Raw genomic sequence first — 14,846 nt, 5'->3', positions numbered from 1 at the left:
GTTCCAGTACAGATCGCACGAATTGAGCATCATTGTCTTGTACCTGTAAAGACCGACGGGTCTAAACTTGTTGTTGAAAATGTTGCAACTCCTGAGCAACTGGTACCAAAGATGACGTTTGGTTTGGTTGAAACTCTTTTTGCAGACGCGGCACGAAAACAACTGCCCATAAAAGTAGTTTCTGCACAAGGAAAGCAAAGCACAGGCAAAAGTTATTTTCTTAATCATCTTGCAGGTGCTCATTTTGACACCTCTGGATGGCGATGTACCGAAGGTATTTGGATGTGCGCCAAGATTTTGCCAGAGTTGCTTTTGGTTCTTCTGGATTTCGAAGGACGTAGCACTGAAGAACGGACGGTTCAGGAGGATTGTTTACTGGCTAGTTTTGGTGCAGCTTTTAGCTCAGTTGTGATTATGAAAAATGAAATTCGCATGGAAAGCAGTGACATCGATTTTATGAGTAAAGCACTAAAAGAAGCAGCGCAGCGTCTTTCTACTGGACAATCTCAAAGCAACGCGTTTTTCAACGGAACTTTGTGTGTTGTACTAAAAGATGTAAGTCGTAGTGATCGGGAGGCGGCAGGCGAAGTGGAAAAGAAAATTCGAACTAGTATGTCTGGTGCAATTCGAAATCTTTCTCGTGATGATTCTGAAATACTGGACGACTCTGACAAACTAAGAAAAGGAATTTTTGATGAATGCTCTGTTATTTGTCAACGACCATTGACTCATAAGCACTTTTCCAAAGGTTTGATGGCAGTGAAAGTAGAAATTGATAAGAAGTCACCTATTTCTATTCCTCACAGCGAAATGGTGATTGCCATGAAATCTGTTCTTGCCAGTTTACATTTGAACGGCGTCGTAAACGCTGAGGACACATCATACACTGTCCTAGAAGATCGCCTTGATCAACACATAGAAAATGCAGTTGCCTTTGGAGCCCTAGAACTTAGCAATGATGGTAATGTCATTGAACACCTTACCGCATTCGAAAGAGATCGTGCACTTATCGAAGACCGTACGGAATCACAGCATTTGGGTCTCAGAGACGCAGGACTAAATCTGTGCATTTGGATAACAGAGAGGAAAGTCAACAACACCATGCAAACGATTCCGTTTATAACAGAGCAGCAAGAACAAAATTTGTTGGAAACATACCGTAAGAAAAGAAGCAGCAAAAAAGACGATAACGACAAACAGTGGGTGCTCGATCTGCAAGACTTCTACTTGGCGTTAATTGATAGAAGAATTGAGAGAATAACGAATTGGATTAAATTTAATCTTCCTAATGATGATTCTCTCAACGAAACACTTAAACGACAAAAGCAAAGATATTTGGAGTTATGCCATTCACGCTACTTTAAGCCTCTTCGTGGTCTTTGGAAAATTTGCAAATCTGTTTGCAGGCAGAGGAAAGCCTTAGATACAACATGTTTGCGTTTGTGTATCCGGCTTGTAGAGCTATGCGAATGTAATGAGAATGGTTGTGACCGCTGCAACTGCCTCGAGCAGAATCACTTATGCGACAAGCCTTGTTTTTACTGTTTGCGTGGAAGAGAATGCGATTCGAAAAGACCTAATCTTTGTGGACTTGGAGCCAAACATAAAGGCAATCACAACTGCAGAAAAACCAAACACCTGTGTAGTGAAATTTGTAGCAAGCGAGATCAATCTCGTGGCTGTAATAAGTACTGTCAACGCAGCATTGTTGACGTTCACCATAATCACGTATGTGATGCTCAACACAAATGCATTGAAGAGTGTTCTGCTCCAGAGTGTAGTTCCCATTGTAATCTTGATTTAGCACACGCTGTTTCAGATCATGCCAAAGCACACGACTGCGGCAAGAAACGCTGCTTAGTAAAATGTCACATAGAGGGATGCGATTTAATTTGTAAGCACAGCGACCACTTTCATGACCTAGACCCTGTTGCTCATTTCTGTAACAAAAATGAGCATCCTTGCATTGGATCTGAATCGATGTGTTCAGTTGAGGGTGGTCGCTGTAGCAACAAAGAATCATTTGGGAAGCTTCCGTGCGCTTTAGTAATACAAGCAGGACGACTAGATCACGTCGGACCTCACTATTGCAAAACCCACCACTTATGTGATGAGCAATGTCCATGTGGATGCTTGGAATATTGCATCATACAGTTAGAGTTAAAAGAAAACGAATCAACAGGTCAACGGGCGTTTCGTGCTCACAATGGGGCCTGCAATACTAGTTCTCACACCTTCTCCAATCGTACGGAAAAAGAGTTCAAAGAAACAATCGAAAAATTGTCGCTAAATGCTCACAAAGCTATACAAACAGGAGCAATAACAATGGAAAAAAACGATGTCACTGAGCATCTACACAGTTTCGAAAAACCTAAAAATATCGTTGATGATGCAAATAATCGGTTTTACGGATTACACGACGCGGGCTTAAAGCTTTGTAACTGGTCGCAAGAAGGATCCATCAATAAGAGATTGGTAGTGTTGCCATCGACAGCTGAGTTATTAATACAACAGTACACAAACAGGTGCTCTACAAGTAGAAAAGGAAATGACAAGCTCTGGACTAAAAAATGTCAAGACTTTATTAATTCTGTCATTGCTCGGAGGATAGCTAGAGTAACTTCTTGGATTGAAATCAATTTTCCTGTTAGAGAGCGCCTCAGCCGCCAGCTTCTGCTGATGTTAGATGGTCATATTCAAATGTACGAAACGCTGTACTTTTCTGTTATGATGAAAGAATGGACGCTCTGTAGAAATTTTTGCCAGCAAAAGACGGGAAAGTCTGAGCAATGTCAACGAGAATGCTTGCTCCTAAAAAGCATTTGTTGCAATGAGCAATCAGAGGGATGCCAGAATTGCAATTGCTTAGAGAAAGATCATAGCTGCACAGAAACGTGTGAAACCTGCGTTACCTCTTCAGCTGGTATGTCTAGTTCTAAACTTTGCCACCTCGGAGCCGAGCACGATATTGGTATACCACACAGATGTGACCAACTCAGTCACGAATGTAAAGAAAAATGCTCAAAATTGCAAGCAAGAAACTGCATGAAGAAATGCAACATTTCTTATGAAACCAAACACGATCGACACCTTTGCGGTGCTGGTTCCAATCACAAATGTACAAATGTCTGCTCTGTTTGCAAAAACATCTGTGATCTCGAGTTTGAGCACGATGTCACTTTAAGTCACAGATGTGCCGAACTTCATTGCATTACGTTTTGCCAAGTACAGGATTGTAATCGTCAATGCGTGAAGCGTCATTTACACTCTGTTAAACTGCCTCGTTCATCTCATTTCTGTGGCAATGACCATGTCTGTGTTCATGTTTGCTCTGTGAACGAAGGACGTTGTCTGAAAGCTAACACTGGGAAAGCCCCGTGCGCTGTCCGCATTCCATCTAAACAGCCTCTTCATAACGAATCACATTACTGCCGAAACGTTCACTACTGCAACCAGAAATGCCCTTGTGGTTGCAATGAACTCTGTACTAAGAAAATGGACGTCCAGAAAACCGCAAATTCTGAAATGGGTTTTAAGAAACACGTAGGTTTCTGTAGTACAGGAAAGCATATTTTTGCTGAATCACCAGTAACTGGACTGAAACGGATTCTGGATGATATGAAAGATACAGTCAAGCAGAAATTAGCAGTTAAAGTTGAAAAAATTCCAAACGGTGGGTCTCAAGCTTTTAGTGCAGCAGAAGTTTCCAGGGAGTATCAGCCCGACGTGTGTAAAGAAATTTCTGAAGAACATGGAAGTTCAAATGAATCTACATTTACTTTGTGTGAGGTTGTTGACGGACAGGTTTGCGTTACACAGCACTTACTAGTTCAATTCATTGCTGCGTTCAAGAAAAAGAAGAATCGCGACGAAGAATCGGAGTCGCGTTGGAAACAAAAACTGGAAGCCTATATACGTAAAATTTTAGAAAGGCGTATAGACAGTGTATTGAAATGGATCGAAATGGATTTACCCCAAAGTGAGTGTTTAAACTCAGAAGTTGTAACTTCGCAGTTGAACGAATTCAAAGAGAGATGCGTAATTGATATATTTGACCGTCTTCGAAACCAATGGAAATTGTGTTCTCAAATCTGCTCCCAACGTGAAAACGAGTGCGAAAGATGTCAAAGGACTTGCCTAAAGCTTGCAAGCGAATGTGCTGCAGGTATCTCAGAAGAATCCTGTGACTGCCTTGAAGACGATCATCGATGTGGAGAAGACTGTTTATTCTGCGTAAAAGCATTTGGCCTGCAAAAGAAAAGGAAATCGTTAAAGAGTCGCTGTCGCCTTGGGGCAAGGCACAATGACCAGCATCGGTGCTCCAGAACTGAGCATCCATGTCCAGAAAAGTGCACAAAGATTATGGCACGAGGTTGCTTAGGAGACTGCTCATACAAACTCGAAAACCATACAAAGTTATCGCATCTGTGTAGCTCAGGATCTAATCACAAATGCATAGAGTTTTGTTCAGCAGTAAACGTCGGATGCAACAAGCAGTGCGACAAAGAATTCGAACACCAGTTACAGCAAAAGGACGACGTACACTCTTGTGGTGAACGGCAATGCGTTCAAAAGTGCAGATATTCTGGATGTTCGCGTCGCTGTGCAAATCAAGATCATTTACATGATCTAAATAACAGTGACAGTCATCTATGCGATAAGCAACTGCACGACTGCGACAAGACTTGCAACGTGCAAGGTGGCCGCTGTCCAGGTCTCAGTGGCGCGTCCGCGAATCCTTGTGTCGTAGCCATTGACGATAGTGGAATATCACACAAAGGTCTTCATTATTGCGATAAGATTCACCTTTGCGACAAACGCTGTCCTTGTTGTGATGCATTTTGCAGCAAAGAATTAGTCTCCGTCAAAGATGGGCACCAACGCATTACCGAATTCAAAACCCACGAAGGTCTTTGCAATACCAACGCACACCAAACAGCCAAGAAATTAATCATCGAAAACTCGTTAGGTTATACCGAAGCTTCATGTGAGGGAGAATGGTGTGGAAACGCGTGTGTTCGTCATGGAAGAGGCCATCTCCACCTTGTTCTGTGTAAAGCAGATGTTAACATCTGTACTCACCATCACACTTACAACGCAAGTGGTCAGTGTTTAGATCAAGTACTTCATGCAACCTTTTGGAAACATTTTGCTCATTTTGAAGATCCCTGCCAAGATGAGCAGTTGCAAGAAATATTTGGTATGTGTCCAGCTTACTGCTCTTCACAAGAAGAAAGCGAAAAAGACCCAAACAGCGAAAACTTTTGCCAAGGAAAAGTGTGGCACGAACGTATTAGAGATGCCGATGCGGATACCCATGTCATGGATGGACATCAGTTTGGGTGTCGTCACGACAAGCACGTAATTTTGGTGTTAGATTGTTCATGGTCAATGGATTCGTTGATGAATACGAAATCTACGTCGCAACATGCAGAATTCTCCAAACCTAGCCGTTTGAATATGGTTACAAACGCTACAATAAACTTCCTGAAACAACTGAACAAATCATCAAACACTTCTATAGCCTCTGTCGTATCTTTCGCTGACTCGGCAAAAGTTATCACAACCCGTGCGGACTTAATAACTGCTTGTGAAATTCTGGCGAATCCTGAGTGGACTGAGGTCGAAAATTACGCAACTTATTATTTCCCTGCCATTGAGAAAGTAAAGTCAATTCTACAGGCTAATCGAAGTTCAATGACGGTGGACGATCGCTATTATGAACCAGCAATCTTTTTCCTCAGTGATGGCGAGACTTCTGAAACAGGCATCGACACTGCGGTTAAAGAGCTAGTGGAAAAATACAGCGCTACTTTGAGCACGTGCCTTTTTGGGGATGACAACAGTCAAGCTGAACAGATATTGCGCGGAATGTCAGTATCCGGATCTGGAAAATTCTATCGAGCCCCAACAGGTCGCGACTTGGAAAACCATCTCTGTGATTTTAAAGCGTTTCTCTACAAGACTCGAACTATCCGTGGGTATGATAACTGATGGCAGATGTACTAGTCCTGCTAACAGAGTCACAAAGACTTCATGAATAGTAGAGCTATTCTGTTGAGCGTTCAACGATATATTTTTAGCTTCTGGCATGCTATTTGCTAACATTTTAATCACTTAGTCTGTTTAGATGTTGCTGTTTGGGCTTGTCAGTTGTGACTGTTGTATTCTGGTATGTGTAATGTTTAAATTGTTGACGAGGATGTTTTCGATTAAGGTGTAAGGACTTCATGGCCATATTCATAAAGTTTTAGTATTATTATGATATATCTAATCTGCATTTTCGTATTACAGAATATACTTTTACTTAAAGGGCAGTTGTGGTTCGCCATTGTATTAGACCGGTAACTTTTAAATTTTAAAATTTAGGTCATGCACTATTTTGCCAAAACTCATACCGTAAGTCAACGTCGTTATACCGTCGACTGCTAAAGCTAGCCGGTTAAGTGTTACCCGGAAGAGCAGGCGTACTCAATCGACTCAATCTCCTCACTAACCGTTTGACGCAAAAAATCAAACGTCACCGACAGCTACAGCGGATCATGTTCGCACCTCTCGCAATAGCTTTGCTGATTGAGCAATTAACTCGTATGCGAACGTTGAATTCTTTTCGTCTAAAGATCGTCGCGCATGAACGTATTGACATGTATTTTCACTTCGAGCATGAAAACTATAGGACAATGTTCAAAAAGGGTATTATGTGCGTCAATTGGAAGCAGCTTGCCAACTTTGAACTGCTTTACTGCAATAGCCACGAAGCCTTCTTGACAAACGTGATCGAACAAAAAGGGACTTTCTTGGAACGCGTAGATGCGCGTGGAGTGCAGATGTACAAGATTAACCTGAGCGTAGACACCACAGTAGCGACTCGTACGTTCCAGAACGATACGCAAAACTCAAAAGCGACATCAGCAGCTAAGGATCCGGAGAGCCACCTCGAGCTGTAAAGATATCGCCGTTGTGGCGTGAGACCCAGAAAAATTCAAAACTACACGTGGAACCGGTAAATGAATACTTTCCAAGCTTGCAACTCGCATCAGTCATAAAGCAAAACAAGTGTACGACACTGGTACGCGAACTACGTCAGTTTAGCTATTGCACTATTTTCTAGAGAAGTAGACTTATCAACATTTCGCGCATGCGCCCATTGCAACGCAGGTTTCTCAGCAACCTAACGATATTTTCTATGACAATGACTCTTTAGTTACATAAACCTACAGATCACTGGACATTCATTATTATACCAACTGATGAACACATTTAGTGGTAATGACAGCTACAGCCATTCCAATCAAAACACTCACACACTAGGCGACTAAATCTAAGCACTCTGTCTCCAAAACACAGACTACAAACGCCACTTCTCTTTCATTGTCAATCACTATTTCTTTGACTTCACCAAATTCAAGAAAATCATCAACACATCGAAGAACCAGAATATCTCTGGTGTGAACCTTGTGCCATTTATGGTCAACCACACTACTCTAGAAGTACACAGTCGAAAACATGTAAGACAAAGTTTTGAAACATCTGGGAGAAGACCTATAATTTATCCTGTTGATAGGCAGTTGATCATCAAGACTTGGCCAATGCAATTTCAAGAGTTCTTTAGGTTCAAACTGGTTAAGTAGAACGGTAGATACAAGAGAGAAACAAGTGAAGTACATGAAAATTGCAGAAATAACATAGATTTGAACTTACTGGATCCAAAATCTGGTTCCTTAATAAGGAAAATATCTGAAAGCTGGAAGTGTCATTGCCTAGTTCTGTCTTCTTCCAATAGTCTCCAAAGAAAGAGGAAGAACAGCATGAAGGAACTAACATCCATCGTTGTGGAACGCGTGTTTATATCACGTCATCGTTAAACTTAAACTACCTTCGTTAAGCTATCTGAAACATGTTTAGCAAAAGCTGTTTAGGTTTAGAGTTAAACATGTTTAACGCTAGTGGAGACACGATTATTCTTAAACATGTTTAAACTTAAATAGGTTGTAAACATGTTTAAGTCCTAGTGGAGACGCGCCCATTAGAGACGGAGTCAAGTTTTAACTAGTTTTACGGTATCCGCAACGGAGTTCCTGACCGTCTACTGAAACGCCGCGCCCTAGCTAGACAGTACACGTATTAGTTAAAATCTTGTCATAAAAATTACCGTAAACACGCAACTTGTAGACTAAGAGTTCGATGGAGCCCTAGCTCCTAGTCGGCATTCACGTGTCAACGCCATGACAGCCCTTCTGGACATCACTCAAGTCTCTATAAAGTTCGGAATATCCACGTTTGTAGTACGTCTTTCGCCATCTGCTGACAGAGGCATAGGAAGCAAATTTAGAGTTGACGTATGCTAGCTAGTGATTCTGCGCAGTACCACGGAGCCAGACTAGAAAAAACTTAGCAGAGTGTGGGTACGCGAGGTCACCAAACGTTCAGAATATTGGTCGCACGGTCGCACTGCTTCCTACGCCACTGGTAGCCTAACGTGTGTGTGTTGTGTGTGTGTGTGTGTGTGTGTGTGTGTGTGTGTGTGTGTGTGTGTGTGTGTGTGTGTGTGTGTGTGTGTGTGTGTGTGTGTGTGTGTGTGTGTGTGTGTGTGTGTGTGTGTGTGTGTGAACAACTACATCAATAATTGAAAGTCCGCAGTCTAGACGCAAGGAAGACACAGTTGATTTACAATGAAGCTGCATGTGTTTGCTTTAGGTCAATTCTATAATAGAACATGATGTTACTGTCTACTGTAATCATCTAACTTATCAAAGAAAAGACTTTGAAACACCTCCACCTCTTCTTATAAGAAGAGGCTAAGAAACACAGCCTTATTATAATGTTATCGTGCAGTTACACATAGTTACTCACATTGTTTACAATGGTTGCCAGGGAAACAAGCTAATTAACGCATTGAACAAATACGTTACAGTGTGTACTACCTCAACGCTCAGCTTTTAGAGATACAGATAATTAGCTCACCATCGAAGAATGAGCAAAGTTGCTGAGTTTCTTGCTATTATCTAATAATTACTATTAATTAATTACTCTAGTCTTAAGTTTGGTCATGAGCCTAATTTCATTCTCTAGTAAGCAAACTGCGAGTATGCTCTCGTTCTGCAGTCGATAACGACTACCAGCGAGCTTCGCTGTTGCTCAGAAGTACAGACGACAATCTTCCTAAACAAGATCTTCACGTCATGGCACTCAAACTCATCACTACCAATTCAGTGGATGAGCGAAGACAAGGCACCCAAATTAATTAATTAATTAAAACCAATACATTATTATTAATGTATTGGCTTTAATAAACTAAAACCAATATATTAATAATAGCATAACCTTAAACAATATATTAGTAATAGTGCACTAACACTAATAATTGATGTATGTTGTTTCATGAGCAGCCATTCGAAACATGGGACATATTTGCTGGACAGGTATCATCTACTACAAAAATGCACTCGAAGTCACTTAGAGCCCATGGTCTTTTCCTGTATTCTTGGGTCTACTCTCAAAGGAAGTCGAGACGTTGCTCACTGTTGCAGACAGCGTTATCTCACCACTTTGATATCTCTTCTACACAAACAGGCCGAAGAATACTCTTTGAAAATAGTACGTTTATTATCCATACTATCTATACTATAATACTTGATCTGGATTGACTGATACCTAGTAGCACTATTGTGATAATTATACATTTGCAGCAAGCGCTGAAAGCTCTCTCTGAGATTTGTCTTTCAGATAGACTAACCAAGACATGGCAGGGTAAGCAACGAAAGTGATACCAATCTATAAAGCCTATAGTATTTGTAATGACATGCCATAGCCTTGATAAATAATATTTATCAAAACTCTAAACAGTTACATTAAAACAACAATTAAAAATTAATCAACTAATTATTATATATCAAATAATTTAAATATATTAGCGTAGATCACACCAAGTATGCTACAGCGCATCAACAAGTAGGCTATAGCATATTATCCCCTGAGAACTAGTAATTTATACAGGAGACTAATTCTGGACAGTAAAGGAACAAACTGGAAGTAGGTAGTCATTGTAAAGTGTCTTTGAAGGAGTATATATAGCAAGTAAGTATACCTGCCACGATTGGTTGTCTTTATGTTATCGATACAGCATTTAGTTACTTCTCATATACCCATTTAATTACTTCCCAGTAGTACTAGAACCAAAGCAATGCAGCTCTATTACTCAATTACGACCTAAAAGCAAGTGCAAGTGAAGACAATGCAAAAAACAGCTCGTATGATTACAATAATGTTATACATATGCTTTAATTAATCTGTGCCAATGGCTATAGACAGTGGCCTCATAATTTCACAAATTCTGCATTGCCCATGATTGGTACCTGAAGCTGTTAGGACAAACCTACCTACAACTAAAAGGAACACAATATGTAGAAAGCATATCAAAGCGTGAGTTGCACTTGAGTTTGACATACTTCTGGTATAAAAAATCTACCAATTTAAAACAGATTACAGATCAATAGTCTGCTTTCAATGTTTGCCAAACGTAAACAAACGTCTTCATATTTTTCTGTTAATCAACGCACGCCCAAACTAAAATGTTCACAAGTCAAAATCATAAAGCTCTATAAAGAGACAGAAATGTATTTTAGTTTTACAGTAAAGTGTCTCATCTAAGCGAAAAAGAAACCAGCATTGTTTGGATAATGCGGCTATCATCCAACAGATCTAGATCTAGAATAAGCGCAAACAGGAGACATGCTATAGCTGTAGGGCACAAACGCACCAAAAATGTTACACAAACCACAATAATTAACTAGACATTATTTAATAAAAAATGACATACTATTTGTCAGAGGCTCTGGACTCATTGGAACACTGTTTCAACTTCTCCTTGATGACAACTGTCAGATGGTAAGGCTGCAACAAATCATCAACCAATTACCTAACAAAATTGTATCGTATAGAGAATGTGGTCTACATATTGCCTCTTTGCTGTCTTGTGTGGCAACACAACCAATCAACAAATAGCTTTGGCTATACCAGCATTAGAGGTTTGAATGAAAATGATAGCACTGTGTCATACAGCATAGACGTTCTGTTCACAACTATTTTGCTCGCATTCTACTGGACGATTGGAGCTACTGGGAGCACAATGAAGCCAAAGAATGTATGAACATGTTAAATCTAAAGACTTATAGTGAAACAGCAATGTGACCTATAAAAAAGCCATAGACAATGTGATGCAATGGCAATAATACCACAAACTTTGATTTTGATGTCATGCAACAGATGAATCGATCTCAACAAGATTTGTGTATTTATAACACAGCAATATTCTTAAGAAGTGAGAAAGCATCCGATGAAACTTACACAATTGTGAGGAACCTGCACTGTTTTCTCCATAACATTACATTTGCCTACGTTCTCTATTTCTAGCAGCAACTACAAAGGGTACACCTTACAGTTCAATTAAATAATCAAAACGTTGCTACGGACTAGCACTACATACAAACAATACAATACAATACCAAACATCTTTTAGACTTTATCATAATAATACAATGTATTACAATCATATTCCAGTCTATATTATGGCACCGGTGTCTATTATGGAGACCATAAGCTCATTGGAACTTGCCTTCTGACTATGAAATAGGTAGGGAAAAAAGTCAAAGCCAGAGAGAAGACTTATGCCTCTAATGCTTGCAACGTTGTTCAGCAAATAGCTAGAATAATTTTCCTAACAAATATCATAAAACAATCATATAAGGCAACTAGCATTTGTCAGATCTATGTACACATTACCTTAGAAATGAATTCACTGCTATGAGGAAGCACAAAGTTCAAAGTTTGCAAGCGACCAAGACAAACAGGAGAAGTGAAGCCATTTTGCAATTCAGCAGTAGCAAACTGTCCGCCCTCACATTTGGCAATAATTTTAAAGAAGTGGGTAGGTATTGCAGCCGAGTCTGTATGACTGTGCAACCAGCTATACAAACAGTAATCGATAACCACTATTAAGATTTATTCATGAAATTCACTTCTTTTGTTGATTTCGATCATCTTCTATACCATCACTGTCATTGTCAAATATACTTCCAGAAATGACGAAAACAGTTCCATATAAGTTTGCAAGAGACCGAGTGAGTTCTTCAGCATACAACCAAATTCCTGGAACGCAGCATGTTGATATGAGACAACAATATAAGCAAGCCCTACCTAGCTCTCGCTGCCTAGTCAATTACTAAGACAGCAGCCTTGGCTTACACTAATTCTGCTAATTAATGTAGGTATCTCAGCCTTGGCAGTTGCTAATTTATTGATGTGTATGTAAACAATGCTGAGTGCAAGTGTGCCAGGTAAACAGGACTGGTGAATGCAAATATATATGTATTGGTATGTTATATTAGCACAAGCTAAGAATATGGTTCAATTACATGACTCAAATTATTGCTATTGTAAGCAAAATTTCAATAATGAACACATGTCTCTTTGCTTACTAAACAAAAAAACAAACCTATTACAATAAATCACATTACAACAATCATGAAATCAAAAAATAAATATATTATGTACTTAATCACTAAAAGTAAATCATAACTAAAAGTAATCGTCAGCTTCTGATAGAAGTCGAATTTCAAATATTGGTCTGGTGTTCACCGACCTGTTGGACCAGCTCCGCCATCCAAGGTAAAGTATGAGACAGTGATCTATCTACCCTAACCTCAAGATGCATGTAAATGGTAAAAGCATACTGTGCACTCACTACGGTGCATTCCAGACATGAATCTAGTGATAAGTACTGATGACTATAGCTACAGCTTCAAAGTCTGTGTAAACACTAAAAGTATTCAGCATCTACTTTCAATAAATAGAAAAAATATTTAATAATGACATGATGAAGAAGCCTATACATAAGTTTGTAGTGCAATAGCCTTAAAATCTAGACTACACCGAGTTTGATTCAATCATTTCAGAAGTTCAAGCTACATATTGCACAAACTGACCTAAAACCTTGTAAGGTTGTGTACACTTAAAGATAGCAAATTACCAAACCCAGGCTCAAGAATAGTAGCCCACGATTGTCTAGTGCAAAGAACGGCATGATACTCAGTACTAAACAAATATCACGTACACTAGCATTAAACAACATCCAAAAATTGCAATATTGAAAGAGTTCTACCCTCTAAAAAAGTCTACCCATCATGACACCAATCAAATGACATGGCTGTTGTTGACGTGTCACCAATAGTAAAAAGAAAGCATTGCTTTCATCACTCTTTTTCAAACACCGTTCCTGGTATTTCATACAACATATGAAAAGTTATGACCATAAAGTTATGAAATATCTCTTGCAACCCTACCCAATTGAGATAGAATAATGTAAAGCACACCCAACTGATATATGTGGTACATATTCTTACATTTGGCCAAACTAACACTCATTCAATGAAACACAACAACAGCTCATTCATAAGTTGAGCACCTCTTGATGGAACATATATACTAACACACGATTAACAATAGTAAGAAGTAATTTGTTGACATTAAACATTTATTAACTATTGCAGAGTTCCCGAAGACAGACGCAGCACCCTAAGAGAGAGGACGCGTAGACTACCAGCTAGGCCTAACGGTTGATCGTGCCATATATTGTAAATGCAATCTTAATCAACTTCCACTCGCTACCACTATTCAGTCCAATCTAACTCAATCAGAATCAATACCGCTTCTTATACTACCCTACCTCAGTCAAACACAATACCGGTCCAATGACCAATCACAATCACCGAAGAATATGTCTCTACGTCACATTAACCTTTAGTAAATGTCGTGACACATGATATCCATTGTTTGTTTTTACTAGCATGTGCACATTGGTACCCTAACATGGTAGAACAAAGCAAAGCAGATTGTTATTAGCAATTTGGCAAATCCACACTGCATCAGCACAAAAAAGATATAAAACTATAATGCAGCAAACCTGGCAGTGTACTATCAAGACCCACATTCAGCAAAATATACACATTTCATTAGACATTAGTCAGTCCTACACAAACTTCAGAATAGAAATTGCAAATACATTGCAAATTTGACACTAAAAATTACCACACATTTCTAACTACTTGAAAAAAATTGTGTAGAGAAAATCCATTGCACAATTTTATGTAATCGCAGCTCATCACATAATTAAGTTCAACACATAAGTTTCCCCTTGCGCATGCTCAGTACGAAAACACGTATTCTACGTACCCTATAGAAAATCTTTATGCGATCGCATGAGATTCGCATGCGAGTCTCTTGCGTATGTCGTTTACGCATGCGAATTGGCCGATTTCGCATGCGGAGACTAGCTGGCAATGCGTCACGCACGAGTTCCGCATGCGTTCGCATGAATTTCGCAACACTCTGGAAGGTTTCGCATACGAATCGCATGCGAATTGCAATTTCGCATGCGGAGGCTCTAGCTCGCAATGTGTAATCACAAGTTCCGCATGTAGAGAGGCGACCCGATGGTACGAGTTCTGCAAGTGTTGCAACACCTCCTAGATCTACGTACCTACACCACTTCGGATAGACCTCTACTACGAAGACCTACGAAGTAACGTCGTTACTAGACGCTCGTAGCTCAGACTGGGTTCGGATTTCCCAACTATTCGTAGCGTACTGCAGGTATGTACACACGGATAAGTTCAAGTTCAAAGAAAACGACAGAACCGCAGGCTCCACCAAGGGCGGCATTTAGCGACTGTAGACTAGCCATTAGCGCGTTTAGAGACTAATCGGCTACCACCCAGAGGCTCACAAGATGTGACCGGTCTGCAACATTCGTACTGGATTGAGAAATGAAACAATGGGCGTCAAGCTGA

General features: G+C 39.9%; 1 protein-coding gene across 1 annotated transcript in view; it reads left to right on the top strand.

The window, feature by feature from the left end:
• LOC134195250 (uncharacterized) overlaps positions 1-6,317 on the top strand; it is a 6,420-nt gene extending 103 nt beyond the window's left edge. The window contains exon 1 of the mRNA XM_062664255.1: positions 1-6,317. This exon is cut by the window's left edge and continues 103 nt beyond it. Within this exon, the coding sequence (XP_062520239.1) occupies positions 1-5,994 (5,994 nt within the window). The 3' untranslated portion in view covers positions 5,995-6,317.
• The last annotated feature ends 8,529 nt before the right edge of the window (positions 6,318-14,846 follow it).

The sequence above is a fragment of the Corticium candelabrum genome, chromosome 19, assembly GCF_963422355.1.
Source record: "Corticium candelabrum chromosome 19, ooCorCand1.1, whole genome shotgun sequence".
Taxonomy (NCBI): domain Eukaryota; kingdom Metazoa; phylum Porifera; class Homoscleromorpha; order Homosclerophorida; family Plakinidae; genus Corticium; species Corticium candelabrum.
This window is presented reverse-complemented; position numbering and strand designations above follow the sequence as displayed.